The sequence below is a fragment of the Pantherophis guttatus genome, chromosome 4 (assembly GCF_059756535.1).
Source record: "Pantherophis guttatus breed Tessera chromosome 4, ASM5975653v1, whole genome shotgun sequence".
NCBI lineage: Eukaryota > Metazoa > Chordata > Lepidosauria > Squamata > Colubridae > Pantherophis > Pantherophis guttatus.
Genome location: NC_142066.1, coordinates 24,895,945 through 24,914,772, shown reverse-complemented (window position 1 = coordinate 24,914,772; position 18,828 = coordinate 24,895,945). Strand labels below are relative to the sequence as shown.

The following is an 18,828-nucleotide window of genomic DNA, read 5'->3' as shown; positions in this document are numbered from 1 at the left end:
GTACTGTACTAGCTAAAGGGAGTCGGAAGTCAATGCCTTTTTTCCCCCTTAGTACCTTACATTCCTCCCCCCCCCCCACTTTCTTCCCCTAATTTCCCATTTCTATTTCTCTTTGTATTTTATATATAGATAAAACAATAAATAAAATAAATAAATAAAATTAAAAGAGAATGGGATGGAATGTTTTATGCGGCAACATTTCGTTGCAGATCCATCTGTGTATGCTTATTCAGAAGTTAAATTTACCACGTTAAAGGCAGGAGGTTTGCAGCCCCCAGACTCTTGTTCCTCCTGTTTTCTTTCCTTCTTTCCGCACATCTTTTCCATGTGGGTTGCTACTCGTTACTTACACCTATCTTCGGTACTTGCTACCTACCAATACTCTGATCAGTATCTCTTGCTGCATCTTTCACCCTAAGTCCCCTCCTCATCCCCAAACCTCTCCAGCTTTTATACCCCCCTCCAGGCTCTGTCTGAATTCTTACCCCTTGTATCTGCATCAGAGGATTCTCACATTATTGTCGGCTGCTTTCACCAAAGAGCATCTCTTCTTTTTTCCCCCCTCCCTTTCCCTCTTAGCCACAAGTTTGAGGTAATTATATTTGGGGTCCTTCTCAAGGCTTGGAGAGCCCATGTCTGCGTGGGGAGTCTTCCTTTTCTCAATATCTGCATTCCTTCCCCAAACAGCTGCAATGCAGGAACAGGCTTTGAGTGGTAGAGACAGACGTGGGCTTGCAATCTCTCTCTCTCTCTCTCTCTCTCTCTCTCTCTCTCTCTCTCTCTCTCTCTCTCTCTCTCTCTCTCCCTCCCTCCCTCCCTCCCTCTCTCCCTCTCTCTCTCTCTCTCTCTTTTTCTCTCTTTCAATTTCCAACAAAAGCTATAAGTCATGTCATTTCAGGTAGTTTATGGGCTGCAGGCAGGAGGACTGACTATAGTGGGGTGAGAGGTGACGGGGCTCTGGCTGGCTGGCTGGCTTCAGAAGGCCAGATTTCTCCTGTGCAGACCTGAGGCTTAATTTAAACCAAGATGTATCTCTGAAGCCATTTCTCAGTAGTTAGCTTCTGTCATGCAACACCAGAATTATCATGCAATAATTAATCATAATAGGATATCATTATGTACTTTTGCAAGCTTCTCTTTCTCTTTCTTTCTCTCTTTCCTGAACACCTTTGTTTGGTGCTGGTGTGGAGTTAATGCTGGAAAGAGATAATAAAGTATTTTGCAGATTTCAAGGTAGTCCTCTCCTGTCCCCAGTGCTGTTTCCATCCAGGGAATGAGTTGAGGAAGCTTAAAGGTTCAAAAGTCTCTCAGTGCTAAACCTTTAATTGATCGCATTTATATGGCTTGGGCATATTTTATTTATTTTATCGACCAAGGGACAGCACAATGGTGACCCTGATAATTAAGCTGCAAGCAGGAAGGTGGGAAACGATCTGTTTTCCCCACTCACTGTAGCCTACCTTTGTCTACACGGGAGGCATTTTCCATTCTTACTGAATGGTGGATATTCCCTAGCATCTGACTACTCTAATCATGTGCAGAGGGCATTCCTTTCAGACAAAAAAAAAAAAAAAAAGGAATCTGAAATGATAAATTCTGGGGACTTGATAAGAGTCCTAATATATGTTCAAATTCAAATGAATTTCCTTTTAAAACAAAAACAAAAAACAAGCACTGCGAACACCCAAGTATTCGCCATCTTAATAATTGCAAGATTCCCCCTTGTTCCTACCATATGCTCCCTCCAACCCTTGTTATGCAGCTGTTTTGAGACAAAACAAAGTGCACAAGTTCTTTTATGTAATGCACCATCTCTGGCCTGTTTCTTTCCAGCCGCAGCCCTGTTTAGTGGAAGACATAAGAAGGAAAGCATTAATTTACCTTACCAGTCTATCTGCATGTCCCCCAATGTGCAGTTTGTTGAACATCAAGAAGGGGGGGGGAGGGCGGGGAAAGAGGAGTGGTTCCACGTAAGCAGCAGGTACTCGTGTGTGCGCTTGCCCACCGTTTGTACAAATAGAGCTGTGCACATCTTGCCCGCTGCTCGCACAAGTGGAACTGTGCTTGTGCACACTCACCAATTGCGTCCATGGCCCGGTACCAAATGGATCACAGCCCAATCCTGGGCCATAGCCCGGAGATTGGGGATCCCTGTTATAGGCGATACTCAAGAAAAGGTGTCTAAAATGGATTAGGGTGGACATTGTTCTTATTTACACAGTCTTTCAGATAATTCCAAGAGGATTGGGGTATTTTAAGTACAGGGAGTTCTCGACTTATGATGACTCAGTGAGCCCAACATTTCCATTGCTAAGCAAGATAGTTGTTAAGTGAGTTTTCCCCCCACTTTGTGACCTTTCTTGCCATAGTTGTTATGTGAATCTTCTTTCCCCGTTAACTTTGCTCGTCGGAAGGATGCAAAAGATGATCGCCTGGCCCCGAGACATTGCAACCATCATAAATACCGTACATGCCAGTGCCAATCATCTAAATTTTGATCATATGATCATGGGGATGCTACAATGGTCATAAGTTGCTTTTTTCCAGTGCCGTTGTAACTTCAGACGGTCACTAAACAAATGGTTGTAAGTCGAGGACTACCTGTGTCTCCCTCTTAAGAGTTCCCTCTTGCTGTGACTAGCTGAACATTCAGTGTAAGATGGGCTATTTGGTCTTTCAAAAAGCAACTTTGCTATGGAAGTCCCCTAATACATTTGTAGTGGAGGTACAATGGATGCCCTTCCTGCAAAGCACAAGGCAATCTTCCCCCCAAAAATCTTCTTATGCTCCCATCCAATCACTCTTCAACAAGCATGAACCCTGGAATCTAACCACTCCAAAGATACCAGTCTGGGGAAAATGTTCAGTTCTAAGTGTGAAAAATGCTCATATGTCATTTTTATTCAGTGCCATTCTAATTTCAAATGGCTGTAAGTTGAGGACCACCTGTGTCATATCCTTCCTAAGAATCTACCGTAGGATAATTAAAAATATCATTATAACACATGCCTTGTTACATGTAATGCAGCATTTTGTAATTGATGAGTTGAGATTTTTATTATTGATATGATTTTTGGTGCAGTATCTTTTGAAGAATCCTTCTGAGGATGCCTGACTTGAAGTGTCCCCATTGCTGCTGTATTTGAGTCCCATCCATCCATCCATCCATCCATCCATCCATCCATCTAATTTATAGGCCGCCCATCTCACTTCTTGCTGCTGGTTATCCTTCCTCTTCTTTTTCTGCCTGAAGAGTTTATTTTATTTTATTTATTTATTTTATATTGGATTTCTATACCGCCCTTCTCCCTGAGGACTCAGGGCGGTGTACAGCCAGATTAAAAAACATGCAGAACAAATATTAAAAACAATTAAAAGATATATAAATTTGGCCCAATTAAAACTCATTTACCAATTAAAAACGTTTAAAACATTTAAAAACAGTTAAAAATTTCATCTTAAGCCAGCCCGGCTTGTTTAAATAAATGGGTTTTAAGGGCGCGACGGAAGGCACTGAGGTCTTGGATTCTCCTTATCTCTGGGGGGAGCTGATTCCAGAGGGTAGGTGCCCCCACAGTTGGTAGAACGTAGAACATAGAATAACATGGTTGGAAGGGACCTTGGAGGTCTTCTAGTCCAACTCCCCTGCTCATGCACGAGACCCTATACCAGTGTTGGCGAATCTTTTCAGCACCGAGTTCCGAAATGGGAGCGCACGACTGCAGGGAACACCCAAATCTGGAAGAGTAGTTCCCCGGCGTGCATGTGTGCGCTGGAAAGCTGAGCTTCCGGCTTCTGGTGTGCATGTGCACGCAAAAACCAGTTGGCCAGAGACTGGCTAGAAACCAGAAGAGCAACGGGTGATGGCTGGCGTGCCCGGAGAGATGGCGTTGTGTGCCACTTCTGGCATGCGTGCCACAGGTTCACCATCATGGCCCTATACCAGCGGTGAAATCCACTTACCTTCACTACTGGTTTGGGAATGGGAGTGCGCATGCGCATAGCGCGCACCTCTTCTGCACATGCGCAGAGGGTAAAAAACAGGATGTAATGATGTCCCAGCAGGTGGGTACCGCCGCTTGCACTACCAGTTCGTGCGAGCCGGATAGATCCGGCCGGATTTCACCGCTGCCCTATACCATTTCAGACAAGTGGTTGTCCAGTCTCTTTTTGAAAGCCTCCAATGATGAAGCAGCCATAAATTCTGAAGGCAAGCTATTCCATTGATTGATTGGCTCTCACTGTTAGGAATTTTCTTCTTAGTTCTAGGTTGCTTCTCTCCTTGGTTAGTTTCCATCTATAGTTTCTTGTCTTGCCTTTCGGTGCTTTGGAAAATGGGTTGCCCCCCATGACTTTGTAGGAGCTCCTCAAATATTGGAACACTGCTATCATATCACCCCTAGTCCTTCTTTTCATTAGAGTGGACATACCTAATTTCTGTAACCATTCTTTGTAAGTTTTAGCCTCCAGCCCCACCCCCACCCCCGTCATTCTTGTTGCTCTTCCCTGCACTCTTTCCAAAGTCTGTCCAGAGGTCTTTAATAAGAGAGGACGGCTCTGAATACATTGTAGAAAGCAAATAGAGCTTTTTCTGGAAAGCTTGACCTTTTGGCCTGAGATCAGCTGGCTAGAAATGTCTTGAAGAACATTCTGAGTCTCCATCATCTATGTCTGGCATAGGAAGAACACTTTCCTTCTGGTTTCAGCTGCTGCTTTCACTCTTTCCCTCTTCAAGGGAATCTTTTGGCATCTCTTGCTTGGTGAGATTAGAAGCATCGTATGGGTTTGGGTCGCTGGGGAACTTAAAGGTTCTTTTAGGGAGAATGCCCTATACGAAAAGGTAAGCCTTTTCGGCACTGAGTGCTGAAATGAGAGCGTGTGTGTGTGGGAGCACTGGAAATCGGAAGAAGAGTTCCCCAGCATGCATGCGTGCACTGGGAAGATGAGCTTCCAGCATCCACATACGCACCAGTCACCTGGTGTTCTGGTTTCTGGTGCGCATGCGTGCAAAGATCAGCTGGCTGGCACACAGGCGACGGAACAGGTGACGGCTGGCATGCCTGGAGAGATGGCTCTGTGTGCCACTTCCGGCACACATGCCATAGGTTCACCATCACTGCTGTATATGTAAGAACCAGCCTTTGGGGACTCACCATTTTCTATGTGAGCAAAGTATGGGGGAGAATCCTTGCAGCTGCATCCTGCAGGCAAAAACCAGCAGCTGTGAGCAAGCTCTTCTTTTAAAAATTCAGGCTTGCCAAATTTATCTATATCCATATGGCCTAGGTTCATATAATATGTTTAAGCAGGTTGATTAAAAACCAAGCAGTGATTTATCCGGTATGCTACGTTTGACTGTTTTCCTTTGGGCTTTAGAGCAGGGGTCTCCAAACTTAGGAACTTTACCTCCCACAATTCCTCAAGTCTTAAAGTTCCCAAGTTTGGAAAGCCCTTTGGAATGTTGCCCAAAACTGGTTGTTGGTTAGTTTATGGTGCAATTTATGGTGCAAATGTAGAAAATAACCTACTTAAGTGTGTAAAACAAGCCCAACTACAGTATATAGATTAATTTCATGCATTTTATATGATATTTTATGAGGACTAACGTGGTTATTTTTAATCTCCATCCATGCTCCTATTTTTAAAATATTCTTAAAAGAAACGCAGGGAAAGATTATCATATGCTTTCTCATTTAAAAACATTTTGTTTAAAAAGAGATATATTGTCTTAGGCCTCGTTTGCTGAACCAAGTTCTCATCCCACTTATTTTTTTATTAATGTAGTAGATTTATAAAACTGCTCAATCCAAACAAGTTGACTCTGGGGGTCAAAACATCCTATAAATTTCAGAAAAACTTAGCATTTTTTTTTTTTGCATTTCAAAACCACTGCAAAACATGACTTTACTTTTTAGCCACACATTCGAAAGTTGCATGCCAGCGTCAAGAATAGCCATTTCTCCTAAGCGTTACAATATTGAACCTGCTTGTTATTTGCTTCAATCTTCCTGTTTGAGACAATGTTAAACACTGATAAATTGTGAATTATTTAATTTAATATTAGTTTACCAACTGCTAAGGGTTGCCAGTTGGGTTTCCCATTCGCTGAAAGCACTTTGGTCTGCTCATGGTTCATTTTTTATGATCTCGAAGTGATGATTTAACAAGAAGTGCAGCACTGCAGGGACTGAAGTTCTGAAGTCCCTTTGTTCTGAGCTGATTTACCTTCAAGGGGTCAATGAAAGGTATCTCAACAGTATTTCTCAGTCTCTGCAACTGTAAGATGTGTCGAAGACATTGACTGGGGAATTCTGGGAGTTAACATCCATCCATCTTAAAATTGCCAAGGTTGAGAAACTCTACTCTATAAGAGTTAATATTAGCTCGCCATGATTGTGCAATATATTCAATAAACAGTAAGCTTTTCAGAAATGAAATTATCCTGGACTTCTATTTGGATACTCAAGCTGGATGTTGATATTGCCAGCAAGTATCTAAATCAGATGTGGGGAATAGTTTTGACAGGACTGATTTCTTTTAGAGTCCTCCACTGCTTACCACATCTGGGAAAGCCAAGTCCTACATTTCCCAGCTTCTGTATATTTTGCAGACACCCATTAGAGGTGATCAAGATTGTAAATGAGGAACAGGTCAGGCAGGATGAGAGGTGAGATCGGCCTTGCTTTTCATCTTCGGCAATCAGACGGGATTGTGAGAGCTGATGAAGCTGGAGAGGAGACGGGAAGGAGCTATGCATAAGCCATTAAAGTAACTGGCTCAGCATTTGAACGGCAGCATCTTTTTTTAGCCTGTTATTTTGTCACTGCCATACTGATTTTCCTCAGCTAGAGGAGGAGAATAGAAGACGGGGAATACCAACTACGGTGGTTGCCTGTAGTCTCTGCTCTCTGCCTGCCATGTGCAAGATTAATGCTAATTGTAATAATCTCTCCAGATTCCAATTCATCCATTGCTGCTGTAGGTCTTAAGGAGGAAATCAAGATGCCCTTTCTCCTCGTTGGCTTCTCTGGGCTCAAATCCCATTTCCTACGGCTGCAGCTAGGACCCCGGGATCCTGGCATTCAGCCATTCCACCTCTTAACAAACCAGACCATACTTATATAAAGAAAGCATAGGAAGAGTCGCTGGTATTATCTCTTTCTTCTTCTCTCTTCTGAGAATTTGGGGTAGCAAGACCTAGGAGCCCCCTCCCCACCCCCCCAACACTGGTTCCTGAATCTAAAGGCTAACAATACAACCCTTGGGTTTGGGTTTTTTTTTTAATCTCTAATCATGCAGTTCCTCACCAGACAGAATGTATTTTTAATTTAATATATCCCACAGGTTCTGTCCCTCTCTGTGACATTTTCTGTTCCAAGTCCATAACTTTGCAGCTTTATTAATTATGTGCCATTCATGTTGATGCTGACTCTTGACTGACCATATCAATAAGCATCCTCCAGGATAACTACTCTTGGCAGCTTCATTTCCCCACAGTGAACTAGCTAGAGAGAGTAAAAGTTTTTCATTCTGAATTTCTTCCTTCCCTGCTCTTGTTCAGGCAGGAGGAGAGGCACAAAAAATGGGCAACCATAAATTATATAATTACCTCCTCCCTCATCCCACCCCACCCCATTTAGTCAACATTGCTACCAATCTTGTACCCGACTTCTACTAGCATCTTCTTATTGGCTAGAAAACAGCTTAGTCACTCTGGATAGAGAGAACCGGATAGGCCAGATAGCCAGTCACTCTTGGAGGAATAAGGTGGTGTGAGGTTTTGAGTCATGCAAAGAAGGGAAATTGGAAGAAGTCAATCACATCGGAAGGGCAAACTGCAGGAGCATCCACACATGGAAATAAGGCAGAGTGGACTTTTATTATGTGTGAGAGTTTGCAAAGATGTCTCTGGGGCCGAAGAGCACTAATCAAACCTGCAAGGATGTCTCGAAAGAAAACTCCATTCCGTATTTTCAGTTGTAACCACGTGCTTAGTGTGTGCTTGTCATTCTTTTAGTAACCTAATTGACTCAGATCTATTCCCATCTATGTTTGAAACCATTCACATCCAGGAAAGCATTTTCCCCTAGACTATTGTTCCAGACGAGCAGGTCTTAACCCCCTCTAGACTATCCGAGGAACGCTTGAGTAGCCTGATGGGAAATACTGCTGAGAAGTGGAATGCAAAGAGGGACTCAAATCTATTTCTATTATCTGCAGTTAGCACCCAAAGCTGGATCCTTAAACAAAAGAGACACAGCTTCGAACCCTCCCTTCTCTGCATCATCAGCAAATTGCATCTCATTCTCAAGGGGAAGACCTCACGCCTATCCTTCCTGGCAGAAACGTGTTTTGGTATATAATCAGATTCCGTTTGATCATTCCGATAGTTTTTCTTAGCAGCATTCCTTGAAACTGGAGAGAGATAGCATCGTGAGCAGAGTGTTCTCAAACTCTTAGACTGCCAACATTCACCAACTGATTGACAGTAGATAGATAGACTCATAAGTGCCCCCTTCTGGCTGCTTCTGACGGCCACTGTCAGAGATGGATAGTCTGTTTGTCTGACCAGATAGGGTCACTCCTCTGTTCCACAAGATGACCTTGGCCTGTCTTGACTCTCAGGCCATGATGCAAACTAGCCAGCGAAGCAACCAATAACTTTTGAGAATAAGAGGATGTCAGGGATCCAGACTTAAGGTAGCTTAATTACCGGAACCAGCTGAAAGTAACATAAAGAGCTAATGCAAAGAGATTTGGAGAACAGCCAATCGTGAATGAGACAGCCAACCATACGGTCTGGCAGAGAAATAATTGGAGGAGTCAATAGACTTGCTGTACAATTCTCATATGCAAATAGAGGGGATCAAGAGTTAGGAATGATTGGGTGAGGTGGGGCTTGCTGGCTTAGGATGCGGCAATGTTTGGCGTTGAATGTGGCTTTCCTGGGTTTTACAAGACAACCCTGGGAGGCAGAATAAAGGAAATAAAAATCAAATAAGGCTAATAAAGCAAACAGAAAATGAAAGGCATTTGTCATACAGTAATATCTAGCTGCTGCCCATCGCAGAAGTTTCAAGGTTCCTTGTCAGTTATTTCCCCCAAAGGACCTGCCAAGCACTGGTGGACAAGGAGAAAATGCTGATTAATGGAAAATGTGGCTATCACCTAGGATTAATTTTATTTTTATTTTATTTTGGTCAGCTTCAGGCTATATTTTTTTGATTGGAAAGTAAATACAGGTAGTCCTCGGCTTAAGACCACCATTGAGCCCAAAATTTCCATTGCTAAGTGAGACATTTGCTAAATGAGTTTTGTCCCGTTTTATTACCTTTCTTGTCATAATTGTTTAGTGAATCACTGCAGTTAAGTTAGTAACATGGTTGTTAAGTCAATCTGGCTTCCCCCTTGACTTTGCTTGTCAGAAGGTCACAAAAGGGGATCACGTGACCCCAAGACACTACAATGGTCATACATATGAGTCAGTGGCCAACCATCTGAATTTTGATCACATGACCATGAGGATGCTGCAATGGTTATAAGTGTGAAAAATGTCATAAGTCACTTTTTTCAGTACCATTGTAACTTTGAATGCTCACTAAACAAGCTATTGTAAGTCAAAGACTACCTGTAGATGCTGAATAGTCCTTTTCACCCCCTTTCTTCCTCCATTCTAGATTGTATTAAAGGGTAACAGCTGCTCTGCTGGTTGCCACTCTATAAAATCCAGAGGGCTGTGAATTTCCACCTCTGGTGCTATACCTGGAAACAAACCCTTCAAAGTGAATTTCTTCAACCCAGCAGCTTTATGATATTTTAGGATTAAACATTTTAGGATTCCTAGACAGAGTTCTTAATATTGTAATCCCAACAGGTGGACACAAGGGAAGAAATGGGGCTTTACTCACATCGTTTTGGCACCATTTTGACCCCCTTTAACATACCCGTTATAGTGAAATATATCTAATATGATTATTCTCTAATCACACACCTATACAGTAATATTTCTCTCATTTTAAACTCAATTTAATGTCCATCAGTGAACAGCTTTTGGTGAACTCTTAAGTGAAGGGAAACTTCTGGCTTATGACCTTCATTTGCACACCTCTGCTCCCCAAATCGGGTGGTGGCTTTATTATGTCTTTGAATTCAGCCCCAGGCTGGAAAAATGGAGGCAGCCAGGAGGACTCTTTAAGTGGCTTTCCCCCAACCCTTTCCTAGAAGAGAAATCAAGCTTAGAAGGTTAGAAGAAGAAAAAGGAAGAAGCATGGACTCTGTGTTTTCCTTACTTACAGAATGAAGAAAGGATGATTTCTCCCCCTTTTAGGAGCTGAGATACAAATTTTGTGCTCCTTGCAGGAAGGTCTCCTGTCCCATCTATGAACAGATCTGCTAATTCTCCCTCTTAAGGCTTCAGAGGATACTTAATTTTCTAGAACATAAATTACCAGGGTTTAAGTCTACCCAGTGGTGTGTGTTTGTGTTTGTAGGTAAGGGAGGATTTATGTCTAAGCTCAAATATCTAAAGTTATGCACATGCTCAGTTACAGCCTTCTATTGATTGTTGCTGTAGAAGAGCAGGCAGTGTTGGGGAAGGTGGAGTTAAACATGTCATCAGCTTGGAGTTGTTGCGTTCCCCCAAGCGCTCCAAGTTCAACCCTCCCTGAATTCCATTGACCTTTAATCTGGTGCCAATTTAGCATCAAGCTTTTGTTGACCAGATTCTTATGTAAATATTGAGTAAATATTCTATGCTGCAACCTAACCGATGGTTCTGATTCTTGCACCTGCAATTACTGCATTAATTCTTGTGACAGCAAATGACTGTGGCTGCTCTGGAAACACAAGGCAGGGTCAAATTTTGTGAGGATCTGAATGGGAGACCACTGGGAGATCCCAGGGATGCAGGCTAGACTGGGGAGTTCAGAAGCATTCTCTAAGAAAGCGATAGCCAAGCATCGCTTTTTCCAATTTGAGCTCAACATGACGGAGAATTTATTATTATGCTTAATATTTGGCTACATGTTGCCATTAAAAAGAAGGCATAAATAAGCTGTGACTAATATGCACCCAAAACATCAAATAATAACAACCTCTCCTCCCTGCTTTTTTGGATGATTTAGTATGAACGAATTTCTACCCTGTTTTGTAAATATGACTAGCAGCGTCCAGAGCCTCTATCTTTCTCATTGCAAAGTTTGTCTGGAAAGATATTTTTATTGGATATATAGTACATTCCCATCTGCCTGTGTAGTTGGATGTGTTTTGATTTCCTGGCTGTTTTCCTAGGTTTCCCTCTGCCAATCATATTAATGCATCCAACTGGAGTCTGGATTGTCTTGGATTTCTGCTGTTAAAATGTGGCAGATTTCATGTTACAAGCTTTTGTTAAGAAGCATGAAAATGCTTGTTTTCAGAAATTAGGTCTTTCGGTTGGGTGCCTTAGCTACGTGGGGGCAAAAGCTAATTATAATAATATTTTCAGGTCACAAACACTTTAGTGTGATTTCACATGATGTGTGGGCACTATCATTTTCTTGAAAGATTTAAAAAAAAAACAACTATGCCCCAAATTTCATGAGATTTATGCAACAATGGAAAAATCTTAAAAGAACCCATTATCTCACAATATTTTTTCTTGCATGGCATCATTAATTCTATTGTTTTGGGGGGGTTTGGTTGGGGGGGTGATTCTTTTTCTATATGCAAAGAATCATTAAGTCACCCTGAAGATGCTGGTAAATTTAGAGAAATCAGCAGATTCTGGAAGTGGTGTCTATGGGTGCAGTGAAGAAAGGAAACATAGAGAAAACAACTGAAATCTGCCAATTGCTGTAAACATTGTTAAGCCAGAGAGGACAATATTCTAATTGATCCAAAGTTTTAAATATTCTTCCTTTGTGTTTCTGTCTAGAAAAATTGGGATTTTATTTGTTACTCCCAAGAAGTGGCATATCATTTCCTAACATTTACACTGCCACTATATTTATTACTGTTTGAAACAGGCAAGAGAGCAAGGATCAGTGTTGCTTTTAAGGTAGAGCCCAATTATGATCTAACCTGTATCAATTTTGTTTTTTGGATAGGCCAAAGACAGTGATGATGAGGAAGAGGTGGTACATGTGGATCGAGACCATTTCATGGATGAATTCTTTGAGCAGGTAAGATGAAAGATAGCATTGAAGCTTTTTGCAAAACAAGATAAGGAATTCGGATTGTAAGAACGGAGTCAAGATATTAACATTGGACATTGCAGTTCTTATATACTTGGTTTATATTTAACAAATTTGTCAGAAATGCCTTTTTCTAACAATAATTAATGTTTCAGGAGAATATCCATTTGTCTGTCTGCCTGTGTCTGTCTGTCTGTCTATCTTTCATAATTACTAGTTCACTGCTCATTCAGTCTTATCAAAGAAAGAAGACAATTCATTTTAGAGTCACAAATATATTTTAGATTCAGATCTCAAGGAAGCAATAGACAAAAGAAAACATTTGATCAGATTGGGATTTTAAGTTTTAGTAGATGGTACTTCCCTGTTCAGATGCAGGTTACTTTTGAACATAGATGAAGGTAAGCTGTTCTGGAAGCCTCCCAAACAAGGGCTACTAACTGGCCACTGTTACAGATAGCTTGGTTCCAGGCTACCAAGATTTTAGTTAAATGTTGCAGATCTCATTTGATCTTCCCAGGCTAATAATTTATCATTTATTTGGTTTTCATCAGAGACTGAAGTGGATATGAAGGCTTGCCTCAGACAAGTTCCACTTATGGCTTCTGAAATGAAACCTGGGTTTGGTCATATATTTTTCAACCTATCTGCATAAAGGTAGTCCTCAACTTATGACCAGTCACTTACAAAGTCAAAGTTACAACACACATCCCCAGAGCTACTTATGATCTGTTTTGAAGTTACAATTGCTGTCACATGATCCTATTTGGGACACTTGGCAACTGGCTTACCTTCAAAGAGATTTTAGCATCTCATGGTCATATAACCATGATTTGTAATGTTTTTTTTACAGTTTCCAGTGTTTATTTCCAGTTTCTGGCAAAAGAATAATAATAATAATAATAATAATAATAATAATAATAATAATAATAGTATGGTTCATTGACATTGCAATACCTGGGTATGGTTCATTGACATTGCAATACCTGGTGATGCACGAATTGAAGATAAGCAGCAAGAAAAAATCACAAAGTACCGGGACTTACAAATTGAAGTTGAGCGACTGTGGAAAAAGAAATCATGTGTTGTCCCGATTGTAATTGGAGCCCTCGGAGCAATACCCAAAGGGCTACCCCGCTATTTAGAAATTCTAAATTTGCCGGACTTGAACATTTTGACTCTACAAAAAACCACCTTACTCGGAACAGCTTACATCCTCCGACGATACCTTAACAGTTCCTAGGTCCTTGGTTAGGACTCGAGCTGCTGAGCTATTAACCAGCCTCAAAGCTGTGAATCTCACTAAAGATTAACCAATAAATAATAATTATTATTATTTTATTTATTTTATTTATTTATTTTATTAAATTTCTATACCGCCCTTCTCCCGAAGGACTCAGGGCAATGAACAGCCACAAGATAAAAACACATAAATACAAAAATTTAAAATCAAATAAAAACGAATTAAATAATTTGGCTGAATTTAAAATACCCCATAATTTAAAACAAATTAAAATTTACATTTAAAAGGGGAAAGGATTTAGGCCAGGCCAGCTTGATGAAATAAAAAAATCTTAAGTGCGTGACTGAAGGTGCGCAGATCCGGGATCCTCGGTATCTCCGGGGAGAGCTTGTTCCAGATCGTAGGTGCCCCCACAGAGAAGGCTCTCCCCCTAGGGGCCGCCAGTCGACATTGTTTGGCCGATGGCACCCGGAGAAGCCCCTCTCTATGGGAGCGTACTGGCCGGTGGGAGGCTATTGGTGGTAGCAGGCGGTCCCGTAGATAACCAGATCCTAAGCCATGGAGCGCTTTAAAGGTGATAACCAGCACCTTGAAGCGCACTCGGATGACTACCGGGAGCCAGTGCAGCTCGCACAGGAGAGGTGTTACATGGGAGCTCCACGTCGTTCCCATAACCACCTGCGCGGCTGCACTCTGCGCCAGTTGGAGCCTCCGAGTGCACCTCAAGGGGAGCCCCATGTAGAGAGCGTTGCAGTAGTCCAGACGAGAGGTGACGAGGGCATGAGTGACTGTGTGTAGAGAGTCCCGATCTAGAAAGGGACGCAACTGGCGGATCAGGCGAACCTGATGAAAAATCCTCCCGGTCACGGCCGTCAAATGCTCTTCTAAAGACAGCCGTGAATCCAGGAGGACGCCCAAGTTGCGAGCCCTTTCCATCGGGGCCAATGATTCGCCCCCAATAGTCAGCGATGGCACCAGCTGACTATATCGGGACGTCGGAAACCACAGCCACTCAGTCTTGGATGGGTTGAGCCTGAGCCTGTTTCTCCCCATCCAGATCCGTACAGCTTCCAGGCACCGGGACATCACTTCAAGGGCATCATTGGGGTGGTCCAGGGTGGAGATGTACAGCTGGGTGTCGTCAGCATACTGATGGTACTTCACCCTGAAACCACGGATGATCTCACCCAGCGGCTTTACATAAATGTTGAACAAAATAATAATAATAATAATCATCATCATCATCATCATCATCATCATCATCATCATCATCATCATCCTCCTGGAGGACTCAGGGCGGTGTACAGCCTAAAATGCCCAATTGGGGAAAATACATTTGCTTAAGGACCATGGCATTTGCTTAACAATCACCAAAATATGGTCAAAAAATGTCATGCCTCAACTTATGACTATAATAACATACCGCCATAATTCCAGACACACAAGGTAGAGAAGCTGGCCTTGTGGGAAGTGGAAGGCACAGCTGTCAGTATCCATAACTTTTGACTAGACACCAAATTTGGTATTTTAGCTTGTGACAACAAATAAGTGAAATAAAGCTTATTCTGCTAACCGGATACTGGCAGTACAATGCATTGCAGAGATCTGGCAGGTCCAAATCCATATTTGGTTCAGTTTCTAAAGCACACTCCAGAGAAGAAGTATCCCTGATTCTAGTAGTAGAAGACTCTTCTTCTTAGATTCACAAGGATGCAGCTGGAAAAATTTTCCTTTATTATATCAAGAATGGTTCAGTCTTCAGACTGGAAAGCTAGGAGATACATTTTTCAGCATTTTTGTTGGATGGGAACAATCTGTGGCTTTAAATCCAGATGAACATTGACATTTTTTTTAATTAAAAAAACCTCCCATACTGATGGAGAGTCAATTTTAAAGATGGGAAAATAAATGGGGGGAATTATAGGTGAGAGAATCTGAATCCTGCCTGCATTTCTTTCATTTCTCAAGACACCTTTCTCTCATCCGCATTAAGCCAATCTGTCCTCAAATGGCAGGTATTTAATATACAAGAGCATATTTTAGCCTCCATAATGTACAGCTGCTGGGGATGGAGAAATGCAGGGATAGGAATTGTGAAATTGGTGTTTGCATGTCTGGTCCTCTTCCCAAAGGACATCAGTAATTATGTTCTGCAGTCTTACAGTCTGGAGAAATTTTGCTCTTTGAAATTACATCATAGGAGCAGCGGGTTGTTGACCTGGATTTAGGCAAATAGGCCTCTTAATCTCATACGTTGCTCATGTTAAGTTAAGGTGTCAAATGCTGATTGGATCCACTAAAGTAATGTGTCAAATACACCATGGAAGGAAGCCCCTGTCGGTGCTGATGTGATGATTCAGTTGAAAGGTATTGGTGAAAGAATGCTGTGCGATCTATGAGTGAGGCTGAATATTTCAGGACCTTGGACAGGGCTTCCTAGAATCAGCTCACAAACATGGTTCAAGTCACTTTGCCTCACACTACCCTCTAGTGATGAGTTAACGTTACTGCTGCTCTCTAACAGAATAAACCATGTTGAGCATTTCAATAATTTGAAGGTCCCAAAGGGGCTTTTTCAAAAGGCAATTGGACTTTGTTTTTCTTTGGAGATGTTTTGCTTCTTATCCAAGAAGCTTCTCCAGTTCTGACTGAATGGTGGAGGATGGAAGGATTTATATTCCTTGCAGTAAATTTTTCCATCCTCCACCATTCAGTCAGAACTGAAGAAGCTTCTTGGATGAGAAGCGAAAGGGAAAAAAACAAAGTCCATTAGCCTTTTGGAAAAATCACCTTTAAGTTTACAGCTTCTAGTTTTGTTTCTGGGTTTCTTTAAATATGAAGAGAATTGTATGGATGAAAGGATGGACTGTGATAAATGGGAAGGGGGAAGTTAATAATGGATATGGATCAGGGGTGGAATGCTCCCGGATCGGACTGGATTGCCCGATCCGGTAATGATCTTGGCCGGTGGTTCGGTGATCCAGTAGCGATGGCAGAGCAAAGCTCCACCCACCCGCCTGGGTGTCATTACTTCCTGGTTTTAACCAGGAAGTAATGTGTTTTTTACCTTCTGCGCATGTGTGGCGCATGCGCTTCCGAACTGGTAAGGAAGGTAAGTAGATTTCACCCCTGATATGGATCCATGTTACCAGAATATTATTTGCAAGGGAATGCAACCTTCACAATAACCCCTTTCCCAGTTCAATAGTCCCGTCTCTTTCCAAATGTAATAAAGAGAAATACAGGTAATCCTTGAGTTACAACCACAATTGAGCCCAAAATTTCTGTTGCTAAGCGAGACATTTGTTAAGTGAATTTTGCAACCTTTTACAACCTTTCTTGCCACAGTGGGTGAGTGTATCACTGCAGTTGTTAAGCTAGTAACACAATTGTTAAGTGAATCTGGCTTCCCCACTGACATTGTTTATCATAGGGTCCTAAAAGTTGAGCACATGACTCTGGGACACTGCAACCGTCATAAATATGAGTCAGTTGTCAATAATCTAAAATTGGATTGCGTGATTGTGGGGATGCCGCAATGGTCGCATGAGTGAAAAATGCCCACAATTAACTTTTTTCAGTGCTATTGTAACTTTGAATGGTCACTAAACGAACTGTTGTAAGTCGAGGACTACCTGTGCTTAAATATTTTGTTCATATGTTTCCACAGAGATGCTCAGGAACACAACCCTCTCTTGGAAAAGTTCTCTTTTTAATCTGATCTTGATGTGGAAGAATAGAAAACACTCCTTTCTCCCCATTTTACTGGTTTTCCTAATAAAAGCCCCCTATTGAACTGGAGTTCACATCCTTGCGGCACCCACACTGAGCATCTTTCACCAATAAACCTTCCTCCCAGTATGTATTTATGATCACACTTAGGATAAGAGCCATGTCCTAGAATCTACTTTTAATAATTCCAATTGTAAATGTATATCTGCTTCCCTCGACTGGATGTCGCCTTTTGATGACATCAGCAGCCAGCTTGCTTCAGCCTTCCTGTTTTTGGTTTCCCCAGGGTCCTGCTGCCCACTGTTCTTCTGAAGGAGGCACAGGGTTTCTGGTCCCAAGGCAGATGGCTCACTCAGCTTAAGGAGAGCTCCTTAGGTAGTAAAAAAGCCCTTGCATTCCCAGTATGCACTGGGGGGAATTACACACACTCCTTCACTCTCATCTCTTCCACTAAACCAAGGAAGGGATTGTGTGTGCATGTGTGTGTGTTTCTACAAATGATCTGAACAGCCTCCACAACTATAGAATAGAATAGAATAGAATTCTTTATTGGCCAAGTGTGATTGGATACACAAGGAATTTGTCTTTGGTGCATATGCTCTCAATGTATATAAAAAGACAAGATACATTCGTCAAGAATCATAAGGTACAACACTTAATGATAGTAATAGGGAACAAATAAGCAATCGAATCATACTAGGAAACAATCAATATAAATCGTAAGGATACCAGCAACAAAGTTACAGTCATACAGTCATAAGTGGGAGGAGATGGGTGATAGGAACGATGAGAAGACTAATAGTAATGCAGACTCGACTTATCGACCCCAACTGAGCCTAAAATTTCTATTGCTAAGCGAAACAGTTGTTAAGTGAATTTTACCCTATTTTACAATCTTTCTTGCCACATTGACTAAGTGAATCACTGCAGTTATTAAATTAATAACACGGTTGTAAATCTGGCTTCCCCATTGACTTTGCTTGTCCGAAGATCGCAATGGTGAATCACATGAGCCCGGGACACCCATAAATACATGACAGTTGCCAAGTGTACAAATTTTGATCGAGTAACCATGGGGATGTTGCAATAGTCGTAAGTGTGAAAAGAGGTCATAAGTCATTGCTAAAGGTCACTGGAGAATCTCAGTCATCCAGGTCATGGTTGTCCCAAAGGTTCTTTTCAAGAGGCAGCTGGACTTTCTGGTTTTTCCTTGCAGACTGTTCTCTGAGAGAGAGTTGAAAAAGCTTCTTGGATGAGAAGCGAAATGTCTACAAAAAAAAATCAGAAAGTCCTGTTGCCTCTTGAAAAAGTGCCTTTGGGATGGTCATAAGTCACTTTTTCCAGTGCCGGTGTAACTTCAAACGGCCATTAAATGAACTGTTGTCAATCGAGGACTAACTGTAGTTTCTTTGTCTGGGCATTGGAACGTCCTCTGTGGATAAAAATGATACCTGAGCAACTATTTTTAAATAATCTATATATGTAAAAGCGGAATCCACTCACTCATCACGAAATATCCAAGCCTACAAACTTGAAATTTGGCATGGACGTTCCTCTTGGATTCTAGGTGTTCGCTAAGAAAGAATTTTTTGAAATGACCATCAGATCATTAGTATTTCATATACAGTATATTCATAGACAATATATTAATATGCTCTGATGCTGAGGAGTTAGACGTTC

At 41.8% G+C, this 18,828-nt stretch overlaps 1 protein-coding gene across 3 annotated transcripts in view; it reads left to right on the top strand.

Annotated features, from left to right (window-relative positions):
- STX1B (syntaxin 1B) overlaps nt 1-18,828 on the top strand; it is a 111,557-nt gene that overhangs the window by 20,810 nt on the left and 71,919 nt on the right. For all 3 annotated transcript variants that reach the window (XM_087893853.1, XM_034419836.3, XM_034419837.3), the window contains exon 2: nt 12,087-12,161. In XM_087893853.1, coding sequence (XP_087749979.1) covers nt 12,141-12,161 — 21 coding nt within the window. In that variant the 5' untranslated portion in view covers nt 12,087-12,140. The remainder of the gene's footprint in view (nt 1-12,086; nt 12,162-18,828) is intronic.